The 24,054-nt window shown below is 45.4% G+C and overlaps 1 protein-coding gene across 1 annotated transcript in view; it reads right to left on the bottom strand.

Annotated features, from left to right (window-relative positions):
* SORCS3 (sortilin related VPS10 domain containing receptor 3) overlaps positions 1-24,054 on the bottom strand; it is a 630,681-nt gene that overhangs the window by 331,160 nt on the left and 275,467 nt on the right. Inside the window, exon 3 of the mRNA XM_058298484.2 lies at positions 20,428-20,527. Within this exon, the coding sequence (XP_058154467.1) occupies positions 20,428-20,527 (100 nt within the window). The remainder of the gene's footprint in view (positions 1-20,427; positions 20,528-24,054) is intronic.

Consider the following 24,054-nt stretch of genomic DNA (forward strand, 5'->3'; position numbering starts at 1 on the left):
CTGAAAGCAGCGCCCCCACGTGGCAGAAACTCAAGTGGGGGTGGCTGTACAGGGCCTGTATAGACTTTGTAGGAAGTTCTCAAGGGATAGCCTTGACAACCACGGAGGTCAGCAAAGTAAGGCTCAGCACAGAGGGGGTAAGCTGACACCAGTTCACCACCTCGAAAGGGACCCAGACAGACACCTGCAAGGGCCCAGCATGGTAAAGACCAGCTGAGACCAAAGAGGCCCCCATTTCTCCCTGGATTACATCAGAGTCAGTATTTCTATATGACCTCAGGGATTGGGGGGAAAGACCGAAAAGAATAACTGATATGGAGCTTAAGATTCCAAATGTCTGGCTCATTTTAACATTAGAAAAACAAAAATATTATAAAATGTGGCTTATACTTTCATCCCATGAGTGCTGTGGAGCAAGAAAAATGGATGCTCAAATCCCTCCTAGTCCTACCCAGCACAATTTGGAGCTGAGCTGGGTGTGAAAATCCACCCAGTTTTCTGAGCAGGTTTTTGGTGAGGCAGTTACTTCATAGAGCCTGGAAGGCAGTGTGGCCTGCATTCACTTCCCTCCTCACGAGTGGTACTTCTACCTAGAGGACAGAGAGTGTCCCCAAAGCCCCAGGGTGCAGGGGTTTCAGGGCCAAGGGGACACTCTCAAGCATTTTAGGAAGAGTAGCAAATAGCAGGAACATAATATGGAATTCAAATGGTTCACCTGCTTTGACTGGGCACTTTCCAGGCAGGTCTCTCTTAGAAGTTGCTTATTGATTTCAACTTAGATGGAACAAATGCCAACCCTGTGCCAAGCACTGTGTCGGGCCCCAGGAAGTCAGGATGAATCATGCATGGTGCTGGTCCTGGGGCACTCACCGCTCACTGTGTCGCAGGGGAGACAGAGACTAAATAGTTGAGCAGCAGTGAGATAGAGGCTAGGACAGGAGATAAACAGAGCGCTTTGGAAGCACCAAGGAGGGAGCAATCAATTCCACTGTAAATGTCCCCCTTCCTCCTCTCCCCTAGCAGAAGCTGCCAGGCCCTGGATTCTGGCAGAGGATACTGAAAGAAGGCTCTAAGCTATCACGGCTGGAAGCCATTAGTCCCGTAGCAGTGACAGGGGAGGCCAGCAGAATGCGGAACTCGGAAGGTGAGTCCAGGACAGAGCAGCCAAGTGCAGGTGCCATCTGGCCCAGAAAAGCGAATCTGGGAAACTGGGATAAAACCTGAGACAAAAGCCCTCTTAGTCCATTAGCTCTCCACAGGCATTTCCCCAGGAAAGATTGAGAGCCATCAACAGGTGGATGGGATCCAGCTATGCTGGAACTGCCTTCAACACCTGCACCGTGCTTCCCCCCAGGGAAGCAACCAAACAAGAATGCTGTACTCTGAGAGTATGCAAGACATTGTGCCAGGCACTATCATGGGTACAAGGATGGGGAAACCTCAAGGGCTAGCCATGCTTCTATAGTCAGAAGCATTTAAAAGTTATAAGCAAAGTGGAAATGCCAACGTGTGAGGAAACACTGGGCCAAGGCAATCAGGAAGGGCCTCTTGGAGGAGGTGACATCCACACTGGACCTTTAAGATGGTTATTCAAGAGAGTGATGAGGAAGAGCATTCTAGAAAGATGCCATGGGCATGAGCACAGAAGTTGCCGCGCATGGAATATCTTAATTCCATAAGGTTAGAAGAGTACAAGTATGATGAGGCAGGAGAAAACATCTGGCCCAGATTATGGGGGAGCTTTAACCCCGCTATAGAATTTGCCTTGTATTCTGCAGGTAATGGGGAGTCACTGAGAGATTTTTAAACACAGTAGGGACTGAATCAAATTCTCCAACACACCACTTCTCCCTGAAAAACATCCTGCCCTCCCCCAATAAATGCTATCCAGTTGGCAGAGGTCAAAGCATAATCTAGTCCCAGGTTATAAATTTACCTGCCAACTACTGACAACCATATCAGCTTTAGAAGGTTTGGGCCTCTCTACTATATTTATTTTCCAGTCAAAATTTTAAGGCACTAACAAAAGGAAAGAGGCAAGCTGAGGTTGAATGGGCTACTAGCACACGGGGAGCTCTGGGAAAGCGGAAAACACGTTAAATTGCAGCAATATAAAAGGGTAATACTGGAGTCCAAACTCTCTGCCAATCAGTCATCTTTCACCAGGTCAAACATCTCCCCTTTGGCTGGCTTCCATCCCCACTGGCACCTGAATCCAAACCACTACATGCTGCTGTGCCTTGTAATTAAAGGTAAAAGTACACACATTCACTGCCAAAGAAGAGAGGCCAAGCATGTGGGGAAGCATCATTTGGAAGTGCCCAGTGGTGTGGTGAGGTGCATAAAGCAGTGGGATTCTGCCACCACTTAGCTGAGTGACCTTCAACAAGTCCCTCTGAGGTGAACAAGAACTGACTCACTGGTTCCTGTGGTCTATTCAGCCATAAAAAATGGGGGTGTCTGCCTGAATTGGGAGATAGTTGTTCTGCCAAGGCCTAAGCTTGACTCTTCTACTATGGACTGGAAATAAACATACCATGTGTGATAAGCCCTCCAAATGTAGATATCAAATGTTGCTTTGCCTTGTGGTAAGTGAAGATGATACCAGCTGTAAGCCAACCTGAGGAACAACTAAAACTCACTTACAAAGCACATATGCAGTATTAATTATTATCTTGGAAAGAGAGTCCTTGGATTTTAACTCTTATGATGAATTTAATATTCAGTTTCCTGGCATTCAAATTAATACCCAATTATTCTGGAATATGCTTAATTTCTGAAGTGAAGTCCAATTGCAACTTCAATCCATAAAACATGACAAATTCTAACTCATTTTTAAGGCTTAGTCAAATGTGACCTCTGCCCTGTAGGTTTCTCCAACCATGCATGATAGAATTAACTGCTCCCTCCTCTGTGTTACCAAAGCACTTACTATACATCTCTATCATAACATGTTTCCTTGGACAGAGATCAGGTCTTGTTCATCTAGGTGAGTTCGTTTTCTTTTTTTTTTTTTTTGGTCTTTATTTTTTTAATACTACATTCAAAAAATATGAGGTCCCCATATATCCCCCACCCCCCTCACCTCACTCCTCCCCCCATAACAACAATCTCTTCCATCATCATGAGACATTCATTGCATTTGGTGAATACATCTCTGAGCACCGCTGCACCTCATAGTCAGTGGTCCACATCCTAACCCACACTCTCCCACAGTCCACCCAGTGGGCCATGGGAGGACATACAATGTCCGGTAACTGTCCCTGCAGCACCACCCAGGATAACTCCAAGTCCTGAAAATGCCCTCACATCTCATCTCTTCCTCCCACTCCCTACCCCCAGTAGCCACCATGGCCACTTTCTCCACACCAATGCCACATTTTCTTAAATTACAAATCACAATAGTTCATGAATAGAATATCAGTAAGTCCACTCTAATCTATACTCTATTCCTCCATCCTGTAGACCTTGGAATGGTTGCGTCCACTCCACATCTATATCAAGAGGGGGCTTAGATTCCACATGGATGCTGGATGCAATCCTCTTGCTTTCAGTTGTAGGCACTCTTGGCTCCCTGGTGTGGTGGTTGACCTTCTTCACCTCCATGTTAGTTGAGTGGGGTAAGTCCAATAAAACAGAGTGTAGGAGCTGAAGTCTGTTGAGGCTCAGGGCCTGGCTATCACATGGTCAGTTCAGAGATTCAGGTCCCCCAGGTATACAATAAACCCTAACACCAACTACAGTTCCAGTAAAAGTAACAGGAGAGGCTTGTGAAAAAAGATGACATCTAAGTCCAGCTCCATCACACAGAAACACAAACTCCAAAGTAGGGCCAACTGACATGGCACTTAACTCCATCTGCCATGACCATAGAACCTGTGGGTCTCTGTAGCCCTCAGAAGAACCAATACCTGGGGTTGTATCTACTTTATCTGTCTCTGAGACTCTGCTGAGGTGTGCATAAGCATCACCCCTCTGATAACCTCCCAGCTCTTTTTGGAGACTCAAAGCCATATAAACTCATTTGTCCTTTCCATTTCCCCCTTTTATTCAGGTCAAAAAGCATTTTTAACTCCTGATATTATATATAGATTGAGATATTCTGTTGGTCCGAGTTGACCCTTTTATTCAAGGTCATTTTCTAGTTACATCATCAGCTGGTACTTGGTAATAATCCCTTGGGGCCAGGGAGGCTCATCCCTGGGAGTCATGTCCCACACTGAGGGGAAGGCAACGCATTTACATGCTGAGTTTGGCTTCAAGACTGGCCACATTTGAGCAACACGGAGGCTCTCAGGAGGTAACTCTTAGGCACCCTGCAGCTCTAGACCATGTTCAACAAATGTTTACTGAATTGACTGCAAGCTGGTTTTGTCTGCACTTGCGACAACAGGAATTCAACCAGTCTTTATCACTGAATTTGTCTTTGTTTTCCAAAGAGACTGATGTGTGCTCCCCCATCACCTAAGATCCAGACCCACAAATCCAACTACTTAATAGCATTCTCATAGTAGCAAGATCATCATGCTCCAACCAAACTGATTATCATTTTCCCAAAACTTCTCTGTCATCTATCCATGTCTTATGAATATGCTCCATCGTCCACCCTCCACTCATTTCCCCAGCTATCCAAGGTGACATCCTGAGAACTACTCCAAAATCTTCTTTCTTAGCCCAACATTCAAAAAAGTATTAGGCTGGGTTGATTCCACCTCTCTAGCACATCTCACTGCCAGGTCCTCTCCATCCTTCTACCACTTCTGGAGTCAAAGGCCTTGCCATCTCTTCCCTAAAGCATTAGGTTAGTTACACTGTTAATTTATTTCATACATACAGTTCTATAGCCTGCTTTTCTAATTTATCATACAGTTAATAGCTACCCGGGTGAAAAAATATAACCTTTACTCACTACATATTATTCCATAAAAATGTATTTTAGTAATAAATTTCTAATTGGAGATTCAGGTGGCTTCTAATCTTTTTCTTTTAATTAATCAACACGTCACACTGGACTCTCTGCTGTAGGTCTCACCCTCCCACCCTGCTTCCCAAATGATCTATCTAGGGCACAAATCTGATCCAATGACTCCCTTTTGCATAAAGAAAAAAAAATCTCAACTCCCAGACCCATGCTGAAGATTCTTAATAATTTGGCTCCTTACCTTGCTTTCCTCCTCTGCCACCACCCTACAGGTTCTTCACCCTACCCCCACCAAATTTCTCAGGTTTCTTGAATATTCCTTACTCTTTCATACCTCTATGTCACTGCACATGTTATTTCCTCTGTCCAGAAAGCACTCCCCATGCACCCCCACTATTTACCTTCAACAAACCCCTACTGTTGTGTTGATGCTGCTTAAACATTAACTTCCCTGAGTTATGCCATGGAACTCAGTACAGTGTATTGGGTCAGAGCATAAAATCTGGAGTTGATCAGACCTGAGTTCAAAACCCAGGTCACCAATTTCCTAGTGAGGCAAGTATCTTAGCGTCTCTCAGTCACAATTTCAACAATGGCCTAAGAGGGAAAGTAATAGTACCCAACTCACAAGTTGGGCTGTACTGAGTATTAAATCCTATAACGCCTGTAAAGAACCCATTCCCATTACACAGTAATCCTGTTATGGGCTATTACTTATTATTACTATTCCATGGTAGGCCCACTCAGTGCCCAAGACAAGTCAACATTCACCACAGGTGCTTGGAGAATGCTCGCAGACCAGCCAAATGTTTTGCCACTTGGTCTCTCCAGCAGTTCCCTGCAAATCCAACTAGAAGTGCTATAACTCACTGCTAAGATCATTACTGGTAAAAGGAAGCAGTGCACAAAGTGCCCCTTTCCAGCCTTGACTATTTTCAAAGATAATATGAAGTCGACTTTGACTTCTTCCACCTCTGCAATCTTAAAGGAAACCACAATCAGACCTTCTACATTAGTTATAATTTTGAAAAAGAGGATGGAAACACTGGGCAGCAAAATTGGAATTGAGAATAAGGAGGAATATCTATCTCTTTGACAGGAAGCAGCAGAGGAATGAAAAAGCAAACCTTTTTGGTTTTAAGTCTCAGAATACTAAAGGTATGGAAGGAATAAGGGCACTTCCAGCATTTATGTATTTCCTACACATCCATCAAAAGTTCAGAAAATTAATCTTTTAAAAAGTCTCTTATTTGAAAGACTCACTGAAAGCACAATGACTTTAAGGACTTTTGAGGACATCTACGTGTCCAGGTTGTGTATTAGGAAACAACCAGAGGCACAAAAATATAGGACATATTGTCTGTACTCTCTATCTGGGGACAAGATTGGAAAAGTTAGCCACTATGTCTGCAGAGGGTGATGCTGCCCAGATGTTAAGTTCCAGGCACGATGTCTAAACATGCTATACATCAGAAATGCCCTGAAGGCTTTCTGACTAATTCTTATCCCCCAATCTGCTGCAGAATCTCCAGGAGTAGGCAAAGTCTAGGACTCAATATTTTTCAAGTTCCCTCAGGTTATTCCAGTGCATTCAATCCATAGACTTGCTATAGAGTTTCATGAGTTGGAGATTAAAGTTCTATGTGAGATGAAAGGAAAATGGGGAATGAGATGGTAGGGTGTCAGGGATGATGTCACAGAGAAAAGAAGGTGGGTTTGTTGGGTTTTTTTTGGAAGATTTAAACTGAACTTTGAAAGATGAGTCAAATTTTGGTAGATGGAGTGGGCACGTATCAGGAAGAGCCAAGCAATGAAGATGGAAGAGCAAATATAAGCAGGAAAGATGGTAACATTACCATGATTTACATGGCTCACCTCAATTAATTTTCAAAAGGCCCCTAAGAAAAGTATGGCAGACACTGTTGGGTGCTCATACAACACCCATCCCTGTGACTCCTTCTTCCTTCCTAGGTCATGGGCTTGGAGGAAGTTGGCCTTAATGCTGGCTGCCCTGGTCTGTCCAGTCCTGGAATGAGCATGCACATGTGATGCAATGCAAGCAGCTGTGGGCTTCCAGAAACAGTTTCTTCACTCTAAAACGGTGGTGTCTCCTATTCCCCTGGACGTTCTCATGTCTGGATGTGATGCTAGAAGCACCGCAGCCATCTTGTCATCCATCATGAGGACAAAGACCAACACTCTAGAAGGAAGAGCAGAAAAATAAAAAAAAAAAACTGGTCCTCAATGATGACACCGAGCAAGTGAATGACCAACCCAGGAGATACCCTACATTTATACTTTATCATATGAAGTAACAAATTTCCAGTGCTTAGGCAGATAAAGGCAGTGTTTTCTGTACCTTATAAAGACAAAGCAACCCAATGGATATAGCTATTATTATTAGTCTCATTTGATGGATAATGGCCTGAGGTTTAGTGCAACTAAAACGTGCCCAAGGTCACAGAACTGATCATGTTAAGCAGAGCAAAGAGAAGTCTGGACAGGTGAGCTCAGAGCCACTTGTTCTGCTAGAAAAATGATGCAGATTGCCCCCGTAGACACTGGGGAGCTACTAAAGGTTTCTGAATGGTGATTCCTGTGGATGAACAAAATGCTCTGATTATATCATTTTTGAGGGGATGATTGTGGTAGCAGCCAGCAAACTCTAGGTTGTTTCTTCCTCCCTCACTTTCAGGATTTGGTGGTCCAGGCACCACGTAGTTGCCCTGAGACATTGGGGTAAACTCAACATGGATGAGTTCATATACAAGCAGCTGTGAAACTAAAGAGAAGCAATTTTTATAGCTACTCAAGAGAAGAAAGTGACATGGAGTGCTCCCAACCATTATAATTGGCTTAGGGTCCAGCTGAGGCAAGACAGGTTCTCCAGATAGCCACGTCAAGAAGCTATTAATGCTGAGAAAATCTTCTCAGAGAAATAACTTTTTACAGTCTTGTGTCTGCAAGGCTGGTCTCCTTTGAGCTATCAAATGCTAATGCTCTATGATCTGGGATCTCAGGGGTCAGCTGAAACCAGGAAACCAGCATTCACTATTTCAAGCCAAGTTTCCAGAGCTAACCTGTGTGCTAAGTTTCTGCTCTGATACCAACTCACTCCTCTCTGAAGGCCCAGGAGCAGAGTCAGGAAATCTTCCATGCTTATATACGTTGCACTGGCTCCCCTGGGATGATTGAAGATTCACTGTTCAGGCCAAAGACCACTTTGGATAATTGCATCCTATCTCTCTGCTACTCTCCTTATGTGCCTGTCTTGTCTGGCCAGCCTGACTGCTGTAATCAGTCAAGTGCCTTCCCAGCTACCATCCCCCAATGAGCAAAAGGTACTGGACATAAATGCACCATCAATGACCTCTCTGTCTCTCTGTCCTGGCCTGTGCTGCACAACCTGGCCTGACCTGGTCCCAGTCTCCCTGGCTCTGACCTTATGGCCAGTCTTCCTGTTTGGGGAGTTTCTCACCCTCTGAATGTCAGCAGATCACCTAGTTAGGGGTTTTCTCTCCTTGCTCAAACTTGACTCATGCTCTCCTCTGATTTCCTGCCTTTGACAACCTGGGTCCAGTTTGATCTTGGGGACCATGGTCATGGCCACATGCCCCTGTGCAGGCTCAGCACCGAGTCACCCTGGTCTGAAATCTTGACCAGGCTCTTCTAATCCCAGCATCAAGCACGATGCCCTGCAAACTCTAGTGTCCCTGGACAAAGACAACGAGCACCTTGAAGCTCCTAACTGGTAGTGTCATCCTAGCTCCCTGTCTGCCTGGGTCTGCCTGCAGTATGGAATATCTTCCTTTGTAAAGAGTACTGGGCTCGAAGCCAAAAATCTGATTTCTATATGGCTGTGTACCCTTGAGTAACTCCCCCACCCCCAACCCCACCCCAGGACTCAGTCTGTTCACCAGTATAACAAGGGGCTTGAACCAAACAACAGACAACCTTTGAGTCACCTGCCAGCTCTACCCACTTCTGAGCAGATAACCCAGTGACCGAGATTGGGTCATGAGTGCCGAGGCTGAGCCTCTAAACCCAAAACTGCCCTTTGTTAACGGCACCCATTGTCCTGAGGCTATGATGACGATAAGGCAATAGTTAATATTTACTGAGAACCATGGTCTGTCAGTGGATGAAGCATTTTGCACATATTTCTCATTAAATCTTCCCATCAGCCTACAAGGTAGGTACTACCAGTATCCCCATCATACAGACAAGCAATTAATTGCTCAGACCACCAGCTGGTAAGAAGGAGAGCCAGGATCGGAGTGAAGTAGTGGAAAGGGACCTGTGGGACCCCAGCCAGTCTCCTCATGGTGGGGACTTCGCATTGGAGTGCCAGAGCTGGGCAAAGTTGTTTGCTCTCGTGGATTACCGAATAATTCATTTTCAGCCTAATGGCATTCGGCACAAGCTATTTACTGCCCCCATCGACCCCATTATCTTTTCCGTCCTATGTTTAAGAAAGCTCAGCAAACTTGTGCACCTATGATTTCTCCTCCAGGCAGGGAATATTTCTCATACCTTCTCACCACGGGGCTGTGGCGTTTTTGGACTAGAAGGAAACATGCACCCCCCTCCATATCTACACTCCTTTTACACATATGTGAGCAGAGATTCTGGAAGGTCACAGAGCCCGCACAGGCCAGGGAGGCCAATAAGACATTGTCTTAGGAGCTAATGCTTCAAAGTCAGCCAATCTGGGTTCAAAACCTGGCTTGGCCACTTCCCAGCTGGGAAACATCTCTCTCTCTTGCAAAATGGGACTAAATCACCTATTTACCTTATATATATATTTTGTGGGTCAGAAAAAAATACATAAAGCAGTTAGCCTGGCACACAGTAAGTGCTCAATAAATGTTAGCAATTAAACACAACTCATTTGTTTCTGTAGTACTCCAAAAGATGAATACATGAGCACAGATTGGTTAAATGACATGACCGAGCTCTCCTTGTTAATGAGGAAAACATAAAAAAAGAATACTGGATCATATTCAAATTGATCAAACTATACACGCACACACACACACACACACACCATTGCAGATAAGAAAACTAAGGCTTGGAGAAGTTAAATAAAATACCAAGGTCACAGAGCAAGGCAGGCACAGGGTGTACTGGAAGCTCTTCCCTCCACATCACACTACCTCACGGGAGCCTCGGGAGTTGCCGAGACAAGGCACAGCCCACCTCAAGTTCTACACCGACCCATCTTTGGCAGCGCAGGATAGAGTCACGTGCATTTCTCATCCCCCAATCTCCTCCAGCTCATTTCTTTCCCAGTTTAGTCATCGTCAGTCAGCACGCGCCATTCCACGGCATCAGTGCATTTGCCCCAGCGTCTGCATTTGCCCCAAGGGCCCTCTGCGTGGGCTTGCCGAGCTTGCCGAGACTGGCCGTGGCCTCCATTTGTCACGGAGGCCAGGGCCTCACTCTGCACTGCCAGCTCACGCACCAGCGTGGGGGGACAGGGACTCGCTTGCCCCAAGGCCACCCCAGAGCCATTTGGCAGACCTGTGGCCTCCAGGACGCTCTCCCCTCATTACTCCAACAAGCTCACCAGCAGAGTGAGTGCTGAGAGCTGATGTCTGTCTGTCTGTCTGTCTGTCTGTCACTCTGACCTTGGGCCAGTAACGGGGTGGGGGGGGCAGCAGGAACAAGGTGCACAGGACAGCAGCAATCTCTCTGCCCTGTTGAGTTCACCAAGGAAAAAAAAATGGAGCCATTTCTTTTGCTGGGCAGGGCGGGGGTAGGTGGTGTTGGTGGTGTTTGTTGCAGTTATCTCCACCTCAGGGTCAGTGAAATCCATTTATGAGAAAACTGTGGTCAGAACATTAGGAAGAACACCCTTCCTGCCCAAGCTCTTTGCTAAATTTGCTCTTGCCCATAATGCTCAGAAAAAACACCCAGAAGGTCTGGTAAAGGCTGGCCAGGAAAGAGAAGAAAGAGCAGGATTCTTAACCAGGGACCTCACCAGTCCACAGGAACCCCTCGTCAGCCTTACACACAGCCAGTCCCCTGCTCAGAAGCCAACCATGGCTCCCTGTTTCCTTTGCACTGGGTCCGATTTCCATCCCTGGAATTTTAGAGTCCAAAATCTGGTCCCACCCTACCTGTTCCTCAAATGGGAGCCTCGAAGTCCACCATGCCCATTTAAACCTCCACATCCTCATTCCCTGCAGACTGTCCAGTCTTCTCCCTCCTTCTCTCCCTGATTGTGCCACAGGAAGACATCCCTCTTCAGGCTTTGGCGAGGTATTAACTGCTTCAGACTGGGCCAAGTCATCTTGCTTTTTAAAGGCCTTCTTTAAAGATTCCCATGACCTCTGCTGGCTCTCCAGGCCCATTTGAGAAGCCCCCATCAAGGCTCAAGATATGTTATTTTCTCACGTCTAGCCTGACTCCCTCATTCTACAGTCAAAGCCCTCTCTTGTGGGCTTGGTCTGTGGTCCTCCTGACCCTCCTACTAGCTCTTCTTTAGCCACTGTCCTGCAGCCTTGGCTCACGTCCACCCTGGAAGGGACTCCCTCCTCCTGGGCTTCACTAAACAACCACAGGGACCAACCAGAGTCTCTGGGATGAGACAGACAGTAAAAAACAATCTGTATCTCACGTGACCATCCACAAACACAGGCTTTTTTTTAATGTTTGGTCCAGTCTAAACCAGAGTTTTCACAGAAGAGGAATAGATTATTTTTTTTAATGTATTAATGCTACAGTTTTCAGAGGGCTCTTTGTTGAAAATCTTCTATATACACACACAAATGCATATGTACACACACATACACATAAAATCTAAAACCAATAAAAATTGAATTTTAAAAAAAGGTTAGGTAAACATAAGCCCCTAAGAAATGCAATAAGTGGCTAATTTTTATCATCCCTTTTAAATGCCTGGATAATCTCATTACAAATCATATCTTTATTTTAAAAATAGGATATACTTGACGCAAACCCCAAAGGGCACTTTGGAGGGAAGCCAGGCTACAGGTTTATATTCTACCCATTTTCAAATAAAATGCAGAAGAAAAAACTAGTAATCATTTTAATGAGCCTTTAAAAAAATTCTTGGCTAGAGCATACTGCAGTAATTTATATAGGGAACCACATACATACATTTGCTGAGAAAGTGACTTTCTGACTAAAGAGTGAATTTCCAAGAATTGCTCTAGATTCCTTTTCTTTGAAGTGATTAGTTTGACTCAAACCACACTTCCTATCCATTCCATTGTTGGGTCATACATACAAAAGCAGATGGAAACTTCTAGACAAATGTCTTTCCCCTCATTGATCCACCCTGCTCCTGATTTCTTTGCTCCTGATGAAATCTGATATTTTTGGTCTCTGGGGTTTGTTTTCTAGTTCTCTTTCTGGACATGCCAGGAAGAAAAAGGTATAGACTAGGAGTCACTTGTTTGGGTCCAGGTCCTATTCTTTTTTCTTTTTTGCTCCTTCCTTTCACATACATTTCCCCCAAATGCATCTCCTGAAACACTGCTCTAGCCTCTTGGTAAGTGTTAATTTACAAGGCAAGAAAAAAGAGTAACTGTGAATTAACAAGAGTGGGACCATTTCTCTCCATCAGCAGAACAATCAATCTCTCTCAGGCAGTCAGCAGGTTTGCTTTTAAGAGACAGGGAAGAAGATTAGAAAAGAGAAGGTGGCAGGGTGCCTCCTGGATGGCGTAGAAATTAAGCTCTTAAAACCGAAGATTCTGGGAGCTGCATCCTCCCAAAGGAACTGGCATAAGGCAGCCCTGCGGGCACAGCTGAGCAGCTCCTGCGGCCAGTGCTGGCAGCATAGCCGGGCTGCCGGGCTCTCAGGAGCACAGGTACCAGTCCATGATCACAAGGCCAACTCCATCTGAGTAGAGACCATGTTCCCCATCCTTCTGAAGCTTATTTCTTCCAAAATAATTATTCAATTCCAATTACGCTCCTAAAAGGAAAGGATAAGTCAATGATCTTTTATCCCATTTCACAGATTGCTAAACTGAGGCTCAGAGAATATAAGTTACTTTCTCAGTGTTCCCAGCTGGTTAAGAAAAAGCCCTGCAGGAGAAATCATGATTCCTTTCCTAGACAGCTACTCCCCAGATGCCCCACCCTCTTGTTTCCTTGACCGCCTGGCCTTGGGCACGCTGCTCAACCATTCTATGCTTCAGACATGCAAGAAGCAATTTGGATTCTAGGTCCTTGGTACCCCATGCAAGCTCCCTTGAAAATGGATTCCAGAGGCAACACCCTTTGGGCTTTGAAAACAAAGATCTGAGAAGCTATGGATGTTTGCATGAACCCAAGGTTCAGGGGGATGGGATAAGAAGTAGCAAGTTGCCAACTTCTCCCTCCTGGCACTCATCCCTCTCCCCAGTCAGGGTTCCACATCAGATCTGGGTGCACTGGCTCTTAAGAGCCATGTGGCCTTGCACAGAAGGAGGCGGAGAATACTGGACTAAGAGTCAGAGACCCTATTCAAGCCCAGGCTCTGCTGCACAGGACTTCATGAGCTCAGGCAAGTCCCTGAGTGGCTCCTCTGTAAGACAAGGCCCTACACATGCAATCCCTGAGGCTCCCCGAAGCTCCAACCTGCAGCGAGTCAAAGGATTAAATATGAGTGGAAGTGCATTACACGAGCACATCAGACCAATGTAAGCGGCCGTCAGCAACTCACTGTGAGCAGGTCCCTGCCCTCTGCTAACGTTCATCTCCTTAGAAGGGGCATGATGCCAGTAACAACTTATGTATTCAAGGAGTTTACTCATGAAAAGTGTGTATAACAATTTTTGGCCCACAGTAAACTTGCAATGAGTGTGAGCTGCTTCTTCTGATTATCATTGTGATTATTATCCTAGGCACTTGTTATCATGGAAAACAAAAACACAGCTAGTAGCACCAAGAGGGGCTTCTCGTCCTTGCTCTTTAACAGTCAGTTTCTTGTGCACATTTTCTGAAGGGAGGACATGCAGCTGGCAGAGGTGAGAGGCCTGGCTGAGGCTGCACTGAAGACAGTGACCACATGGGAGGAAGTGAGGTGCAGCAGAGCTGGTCCCACCTGGGACCACGATACATGGTGTCCCCCACCCTGGGCTGCCAGAAGAGATTCAGGCAGTGTCTCTGGCTCCCTTGCAGGAGGACGGTGGCCTATGCCTGGGCTAGCAAAAGTGAGGCTAATGTGACTTCGCATCAGCTCCTGCTGATGGAACGCCTCATACATGCCATAGAGGATGCTGTACCTCTGAGAGCCACCCGCCCACTTTGGACCAAGGGAACAGCAACTTCAGAAAGGCTGGCCTTGATGGGAGAGCCTCAGGGGCCACCATGCAGCCAGAGAACCAAGATCACTAAGAGATCACTCCTGCAGACGTACCAACTTGTTCTCTGTTGAGCCCTAAAGCCCACAGATCTTTCCAAATCATCATGTAGCCCACTGAGGCACTGTAGAAAATATAGTGGCCATCCCAGACTACCTGAGCTTCAAGGAATTTCAAAAATTATGGGGCCTACATTTTCCGTTTTGCAAATGGTGAAAGAGAGGCCCCGAGAAGAGGCTAGCTTATTCTAGAATGCAGAATTACTTAGGAGCAGAAATCAGGTGTCCACCTCCTGCTCTAGGGGTCTTACCCTTAAATGACATAAAAGATCTCTTCACATTGCAGGACCTACCACGTGATTGCTTTGAATCAGAGAGTGATGTTTGCGAGCCACGCTTGACTTAAATTTTTCCCCATACAAGTCATAAAAGTATCACCGCGTGCTGCCAGCAAAAGAGTCTGCTAAGTGTTATCCGCACCCCAAAGGACCACCGCTCAATACCAGCTGTTCACCAGCAGTCTTACTAACCACTCTGAATGTGGTCCAGGATGCCTGTTGGATACAAGCCATGGAAAGTAGGTTTGGGAGGGCCTGCCAGCCCACACCCTGAACTCCACAGCCTAGCCTCTCCCAACCATTTCAAAATACAGAAGTTTCATGTAAAAATCTGCATGTTCATCTTCTCTTAAGAAAATCAGAAATAATGACAATGATGTTAATAATATCTGGCCACACAGGACTTTCTCACAGGACAACAGGCTTCTGGAGCTGAGTGAAAGAAGTCCCTTTAAATAGGGGCTGCCGCAGTCCCCACCTGGCCCACACATCTAGACAGGCAGTTATTTCCTTGTGTGCATTTTCTCTGCCCATTTTCTGAAGCAAGAACCTCCCATCCAAAATATTTTGTTCAGAGATAGACATTTAACAGATTGCTTAACAGCCTAAAATTATCTTTCCACATTCGTGTGTATAGGTATATATATATACATGTTTGCTTTAGAGTAAGAGATCTTGATTTCTGTGAATTGAAAGTGTACCACCTCAGATCTGATTTCTCTGACCCTCTAGAAGTCTTCAGAGATATGTGTAAGGGAAAGCAGGAGTCCAATATTTTAAAATTCTGTGCTTTGGGGTTTTTTTTGAACTTTTCCAGGGCTTCAAATAGAATGCAGGCTTATGCTGCTGTATCAAGAGAATGACGCAGGCATAACCAGCATCCGACCACACGTACAATGCCTCTTTAACAGCTTGACAGAGGCAGCTTGCTCTTCAGAGAAATCTGACTGGTAATTCCCACTGTATTTCTGCAGGGTAGCCTGGAAGTAATTATCCTTCTTAGTGGTAAATCAATTAGGAATGGGGGATCCAGCACTCCCCTCCTTCTTCAAGAAACTGCTAATCTTCTCACACTAATGAGCAGAAAACTCCAGGCAGCAGGGTTACATCTGACAGAGGGATGACTATGACTCAGTTGGTCTTTATACCTGTGGCAGAAGCGGCCAACCTATGGCAGGAGCAGAAAAGAGCATGGCCTGTGCACACACACAGAGGTGGATGGGGGAACCTTTCATCAGCTAGTTTACAAAAGGCAAGTGGCTCAACTGCCTGAGCCTCAGTTTCCTCTTCTGTTCATATCAAGATAAAACTATCAGGCTTAGGGAAGTAATAGAGAAATGTAACCGAGTGTAGTAATGCACTTTGCTCGGTGCCTGGAACTTCGTAGGAACTCAATAAAAAGAAGCTATTATCCTATTCCACTGCCTGAGACAACAGTAACCCCCACACACACACTCACGCATACACACTCATAGGCATACACACCTCCACCCTGCCACAGTTTGGTCACATTCCCTGGCAGACAGATCTGTGTATGTTCCCTACCATTTGCATCTGGCTGCCTCCAAATCTGCAGGTGACAACCACTCTAAGCCAGAGCAGTTAGACCAGAATATATCTCTATTTGCCTGTCCACTGAAACACTTGTTCTCAAATAGACAAGAGAGAGACAAACCTCTCTTACGTTAAGGCACAAAACCTTCAGGCACTGTGCACAAAGCACAGCTTTGCTAAATGCAGAGCTGACCTTAGCGTATGCCATTCTGCATGGGTCTGAGGACAAGAATCAATGGACAGTGATGAGCTCTGGGGACCCAGAGGCATTTATCTTCCTCGAGAAGAAGGGAGAGTTGTGGTTGGAGCTCAGACCCACCACAGCAGAGCCTGATCTCCAAAAGCAAACCCCATACCAATCAGACATCACCCAGACAATAAGCTAATTGGCCAATGCCTGGAGAAAGGAAATCAGCCAGGATTGCAGAATTCACATCAAATACAGCCAGGGCAAGTCAAGGTCATTAAAATAATGATGATGCCACCACAGCATAGGACTGTCTAGTATAACTACTTTTGGCAGCTCCAAGCATTTCATATCAATACTATCATTTAGACAGAGAACTATAACGCCTAGTGGATAAAACAGGTCCTGCTCTGTGAAGAAGACAATACTACTATTAATCCAATTCCCTTTAGGAAGCCCAGCATTGCTGGATACATCCTGACTAATTTGCCCCCAAAATAATTGCATTGGAAAGGCTGTTGAAAATCCACCATTTACAAGTCACAGAGCCTTGAGGCAATTGACTTAGTCTATTTCCTTATCTTGCCGGTGTTCTCAAGTTGCTGGATGAATTACAGAGCATGTAGAAAAGCTCAACATGAATTACAGCACATTCAGATAAGCTCCTAATAGGGAGCTTGGCATAGTAGGTGTTCAATTAATGCTAACTAAGATTATTATTGATGGAAAGAGGTTATACCCCTGTTAACCATTTTACTTTCAACTTAATTGCTTATTAGCTGTCTGCATTAGGAGATTTTATGTTGTCAAAAACGTATTTAAAATATCAGCAATTAACTTTGGGAGGAACTATATAAATACAAGCACAATTTGCTGTTTTGCCACAGGCAACAGATATCATCTGATGTATTCATAGCCTCCAAGGAAAGCAGCAGCCATCTGTTAAATAAATAACTCATTAGGTGGAAAGGAAGTGCTATCATAAGATTAAGTGAAAAATCTGCTGGAGACTACTGCCATTAGCAGGCCGATGAACATGGAGAGCTACAGATCACCACACCACTGAGAAAAATCAAAAGAATCCTGCATAACACAAGCTGAGATGAGAATCCATATATTTGCAGGTTTAAACTTCAAGACATGTTCAAGAAGCAAATTTTTAAAAATGCATCACAAGGTCAACATGACCCAGAGCTCTAGACAAATCAAGAAACAAAGAAGTATTTTCATTTATATTTAACTTTCATTTTGCTTAAATGACTAGAGAATGGGAAGTTCTAGTAAATTGCATATTCAGGTTAAGAGAAAGTCACCACATTGAACATGTGTGAATCGTCAATATCTAGAGGCTGAGAACAGAATCAAATAGACTTAATAAAATGAAACAATCTAATTTCATCTTTCCTTGGATGATTCGGAAGCCCTTCAGGGTCACACAGATTCCTCGTGAACAGTCACTTCTATTGCTGTTTCCAGAAAAGCAAAGTCATGGCATTGGCCTGTGGTTTGTCTTTCTCCATTCTGAGTGAAGAGGATGCCTGGACTTTTAACTTTCTGGTCAGCAGTGCCTCTTAGGCGGAACTTAGGTAACTAACTTTGATGACATTCCCCAGAGAAGACAGTTTACTGGGCAATGATTCCTATGAGAAATTGTTCCAAAGAGACCATGGCCTGGAAGTCACCTCTGGGAAGGAGAAATGGTGGGATCCTGTGCCAGTGCTCTCCAAATCTCAGCAGCACATCTCTTCTGTCCCTGAGCATCTGCTTCAACCTGCCCTTTGTCTCCTTCATATCGAAGCACTTCCAAGTCATGCTAAAGAGAGCTAAAATACTCAGGACAACAGAGGAGGCGGGGCCGTCCATATCTACGACAGTTTCTAACAGGAAAGACACAGGACAGGTGAAGCCAAACATGGATACAAACAGGTACAACCCCTTTATGTATCAAGTGGAAAAAGCTCACATAGATGACTGATGTGGATTCTAAATGAAATATGAAAAACTCCGTTAAATTACAGAGAAAGGTCATAGATCAGGGCTGAAGGGTCTCAGTCATGTCCTATATCTGCTTCCACCAAAGTGTGTACACCCATTCTGATTGCATTGGACCTGAGGTTACAGGGGTGGGACGGGAGGCGCGCTGACCTGGGAGTCCTGAGACCAAGGCTGCTCTGCCACTAAGGCCGAATTACCTGGATGGGACAGTCATCCTCTGTGGACCTCCACTTCCTTCTCGATGAAGGGAGAAAGGTGAAGGAAGAAGTGAGGTAGATAATCACTGTCTCAATTCAACCTTTATTATTAATATTTATGTATCCATTAAGGATGTGGCACCGAGCTTTAATTCGAGATGATGACAACTACCTCACGTTTCCAAGGCAAGGCTACGCTGTCAGCTTGAAATGTTGAGGAGGAAAAGGTGCAAAGGGTAGTCTGATGCAAATAAATCTGGATTCAGAGTCAAGAGCATGGGTTCTCATCCAGGCTTTTTTGGCTATGTAAGCTTTTTTGGTTTCAGTTCTCTCACCTGTAAAATAAGGCTCTTAGTATTGGTGAGGGAGTCTTAACTGAAACCTATGGACACCTCAGGTCCCTGAGTGGGATTCAGGGTGTTCGCAAGCTCCTCAAAACTGTATTCAAAATTTGTGGGTGTGCATTTTTCCTGGGAGGCTGCCTAGAGCTTTAATCTCCTTGGCAAAAGAGTTGCAGTTCAAAAACTATTAATAACTGATAGGTGAAATCTACAAGCCCTTCCAGCTCTAACATTCAATAATTCAAATAACAAAACTGAAAAATGTGAAAATGACAAAGGAAAAAGAAACTACTCAGCTAAAACCGGTGGCTGGGGCCTAAACAGGCATCCCGATTCTCAGGGCACGGGCACTTGGCTGGTGGGCACGGTCTCAGGGTCTGGGGCCCCCAGAGTCAGTTGGGTCTTATAGTCATCAATCACGAATACAGTACCAGGAGCCACCAATTCTGCCGCTTCCCTTTGCTAGGGCGGGGGGGGGGGGGGGGAGTTCAGGGGCACTAGAGGAGGGCACAAGGCAGGTTGGGGCTGTGAGATTATCACTCACAGGGTTTGGGTAAAGCACCCGCGCTGAGCAGGGCTACCCCTTTATGCTAGGAGTAGCATCAACAATCTCATCCTAAGCCTCAGCTTGGACTCCAGCAGATTGGAATCAAAGATCAGGGACATCAGTACCATGGGTGGAAGCTCACCCCTGAGCTTACCTCTCAGAAGCAGGAGTTTGCAGAACCACTGGAGAATGCAAATCTGATTGCAAGAGAAGAGCTTGTAGAGACACTGAAGTGGCCTTTTATCCCCCTGGTGTGTTTTTTGGACTAGGCCTGCCTAAGTTTCTACACAGCAGTAATTTTCTAGCTAGAAAAGATCACATCTCCCAAAAGCCAATATGTATTTTCTAAAACAGTCCATTGTTCCATGGAATCCAGGGCCCCTCCTTCTCTGTGACCAGGGTCTGGCCATATCCGGTTTCTGTCAAGTGCTGGCTAAGTCAAGAGCAAAGACAGGGCAGCAGAGGGGTAGACAGAGCCAGGGTCAGCCTCCAGTGCCTCAGAAGCCGCTGGGGACCAAGTTGAAGAGTCCAGGGCTGCCCAACCTCCCAGTGGCAGCAAGGCCCCCTGCAAACGAGGGGTTCTCCGATACAGACCAGCAAGAGGAAGACTGTAGAGAGACTCAACTCTGGTGCCAAAGAGACCTGCGCTCAAATCCTAGAACTGTTATTTATCACTGTCCAGTTTCCAGCTAGAAAGTTACTTACTCTCTCCCATCTGTAAAATGGAGGCAATGACTGTTCCTACCCCATGGATTCATCGTCAGGATAAATGAGATGACGGGTATAAACATTTAGCACAGTTCCTGGCACAACGTAAGCCCTTATAAAAGCAGATGGTGTTGTGGTGGCGGTGGCTGTGGTTACTGCTGTTACCTTTCTCATTACTCCAAAAGACCGTGTGTAGACATGGATGGTCTCTAAAACAGGCACTCAAGCCGTGATTCCATAGCCAGTTTGTTCTCACCTCCCAGCCCTGGGCAGCCCAGCTCCCCCTCAGGCTCAGGACCCACTGAGCCGCCCTCCTCTTACCTTCCTTTTGTTGGTGGGATTGACGTAGAAGTAACTTAGGACAGTCTTCAATCCCACTTTGTCATTCAGCTTTTCATACGTGGTGCCATAATCCGTTGACCTACAAGCAAGAGAGAGAAAAGGAAAGGGAGAGATTGTTTTACTAAATGGCGAATTGTGTTTAAAGGGGAACAGAGCTCTCCCCCCACCTGCACCTTTGTTCCCAAATCACATGAGTGCTTAAAAGTGTTCTTTAGAGATAAAAAGACCCATTAATTTCAGAGGAGCAATTAGACTAATGCATCTGCTCACTACCTAACCTGGCTCTCCTTTGCTCCCAGGCTTTCTCAGAGACCTACTTTTCTGCCCTTTGTGAAGCTGCGGAGAATGGACTGCCTGCTTCCCGCATGACTCAGGCTTCAGTTCTCCCTGGGTCTCTGGGAAGGACCCTCTGTGCAGGAGCTGGGCACAGAGGCCACAGGAACAGTGGCCAGCCTGTTTCCTGAGGTCACTGGCATGCTCTCTCCACTGAGCCTGAGGCAAGAGGACTCTGGACAAGGCAGAAGGTGCCACAACCCAAGAATTGGTGGGGCCCAAAGCTAACTGAAGCCGCCCAGGATAGAGGGACAACGTGTTCTGGGTGAAAGGTCAATGACATTGAACTGTTTCCAATGGGCCACTGTTCCATTTACCCGGTGGCTCCTTTTCCTCCTCTCGCCCCATTTCCTGGGGTCTGACCATAAGGGAGGACTCAGAGAACTAAGGCAGGCTAACCCATCAGCCACTCACTCTCCTCAGTGTGCATCCCCCTTCCACGGTGGAGGAGAGAGAGGGAGTGCCAGATGGTAGGACTCAATTAGCTATCCTCAATGCCACACTCTTTACCCCCACCCCCACCGCCCTGCACACAACTTCCTCCCTTTTCTCACCATCAACAGTCCTCACCCCCTTTCTGATATGCCCCTCCTTGGCTATATTCAAGAAAGTTTTCCCATTCAGGCTTTAACAGAAGGACGCAGAGGTCAACGGATCTTCTCTTCTCTCTGGGCAGATGTCCTCCTCAGTGTCTGCCTTCTGCCTGAAATATCAGTTCCCAGCTCTGGCTCCATGTCTCCCCTTGACATCAGCATCATGATGCCCCAGGAGCCACCTGTTCTTGCCTTTCCCTTGAGCCCTTACCCAGGTTCTAACACTATAGTATGGTCCTTTCCTGTCCTAGAACACAGCTTTGCTTTTTAAGCCTAGAGGCAAAATTTTGTGTCATCCCCACCTCCATCTCCACCCAGTGAACTCCTGATCCCCAGGCCCAGTTAGATACCCACCCTCCCCTCCTCTGTTGGAGACAGAGATGATGAACACACTTCTCCATTCATTATGTACCCCAGGCACACTGTACACGCTTCTTTTCTAACTCTTTTGATATTGTCATGATTAATTTCTTTAAATTCTATTTCCCCAGCCACAACGTAAGCTCCTCAAGGGCAAGGAACTTCAGAGAACATTAAGGTGAGAAGAAAGAATGTGAACTTTAGTGCAGCAAGATCTCTGTTTCATTCTTAGATCTGCAGTTCTCTGCTTGCATGACTATGTACAAATTACTTAACCACCTGGAGCCTTAATGTTCTTAGCCAAAAAAAGGAGATCGTTTAATCTTACCAGGCTTTTGTGAGGATGCAAAAAAAAAAACAAAACACATCAAGCCTCCTAAGAGGATGCCATGTATACTGAAACGTTAAAAATAAAGATTAAAAGGTGTTCATTTCTCCTTTCTCCACAGTGTACAGATCATGGCCTTATACCTATAGATACCCAGCAGCTTTAGTATTTCACATCCCTCTTTAGGCTAAAGATGTCACATTGTCATTGATTATGGCAACTCTCATTCTCAGTCCCCCGAATCTGACTTCTCATCTTCTGTCTTTTGTCTACCCTAGGCTCAGAAGACAGAAGCTCAATCTTTCTACTTGCCCTTATCTCTCGAACCTGGTTCAGTCTCCAAGTCATCATGATTCTGTCTCCTAAATGACTTAGATCTCTGGTTTCCTTTCCCTCCCCACTCCAATGGGTTCACTCACGCTTCACCAGTTTTGCAACAGTCCCTAATTGGATACTCTTCTTCTAATATTCTTCCCCTCCAATCCATCCTGTAGGCTGTTTTCAGGTAATGCTGCTACCACACAGATACATCCACATCACTCCCTGGTAGTAATTACCCACTGTCTGCACACAGTTATATCTCCCAACCTCATTCTTGTAAAATCTGGCTTCAGCCTCCCTTACTCAGTCTGTTTCCAGACACTTATTCCCCTGACCCTTTCCCTCTAGCCTCAGGAATCTTTCTTGAATATCTCCAGATTTTTCACTGCCCTATGCTTCTGCCTTTGCCTCAATCATCCATTTCATTTTTCCTCTAACTGGGTAAATTTCTCTCCAACTTCAACATCTGGCTCCTTCCAATTAACCCAGGGGGAACCTAATCACAATTCCCTTGATGCTATCACAGCACCTTGCATACATTTCTATTTTAGCATTTATCCCCTTATTTGGCCATGTTTTTTTTTTTATTCTGGGACTTTTTCTTTGACTGTGACTCCTTAAGGGCCAGATCCATTTCTTGTAATAGCCCTAATGCTTTGCACCACACCTGGTACAAAGCCAGCACTGATAATATTGATTTTTGTATTGTTTTGTTTTGTCCCTATTTGCAAGAATGAATGAATGAATGAATAATAAATGTGCTTGTCCAAACTGACTCACAAATCCCTGACTAACTGCTAACCACCTGGAGCATCTCCACACATAGCTACACTTAGAAAACACACTCGACATTCTACCTGTTGGTGCAATTAGTGCATATCCCAGACTGGAAATGTATAGCAACACCTAGAGCCAGGGAAAGATCTTTAGTTCCCTCGCACTAGTGGTACAGTTGCAATGACCAAGCAGCCTGAACTCCTCTCTTACCCAGGGCATGAGAGAATATGAGTTAGGACATCTAGAGATTGTCAGCTGCATACATTTAATCTAAGTAAAGCATTTCATAGAATAAATTACTCCTTGATTCCACATTCTTAAGGCATCAAGGTGGCACAGTGTTTGAGGAGGAACACTGAGCTTGGTGTCTGGAAATATAGATTCCAGAACTGAATTCTAATACATACTCTATGTGTACCCTGGACAAGCCCCTTCTCTAGGCCCCACCCTGTTGTTAACACAAAAAGTTTAGCTCAGATAATCATAAGGTTCCTTCTGGACCACCAACAGTGTGCTAAGCTGTTTTCCAACTAGCAACTTTTCCTCACACTATACATAGCAAACATCATACTTACAAGAGCTAAATTTTCAGCACTCTACATGGCTTGTCACAACAAACTTTCTTCCAGAATCCAAACTGCCTTCATCAAAGGTTGTGCTTAGCACCACACTTTGTCTCTCTTTCTGCAAGGTACCCAACAGTTTCACACTGGCTTTGCTTTTATGCAAAAGTGGCTGCTGAGAGCAGGGACTTCCAAACAAAGGATCCTCTGCCCATTTCACCTTCCTCAATGCCTCCAGCAGTTTCTGCTCCTCAGACAGAGAGAAATAAATATTTCTCAATGAAGACACATCAAGCCTGTGGAAGCAAAGGAGCCCTCAGCTCTGTCTTCC

The sequence above is a fragment of the Dasypus novemcinctus genome, chromosome 6 (genome assembly GCF_030445035.2).
Source record: "Dasypus novemcinctus isolate mDasNov1 chromosome 6, mDasNov1.1.hap2, whole genome shotgun sequence".
Lineage (NCBI taxonomy): Eukaryota > Metazoa > Chordata > Mammalia > Cingulata > Dasypodidae > Dasypus > Dasypus novemcinctus.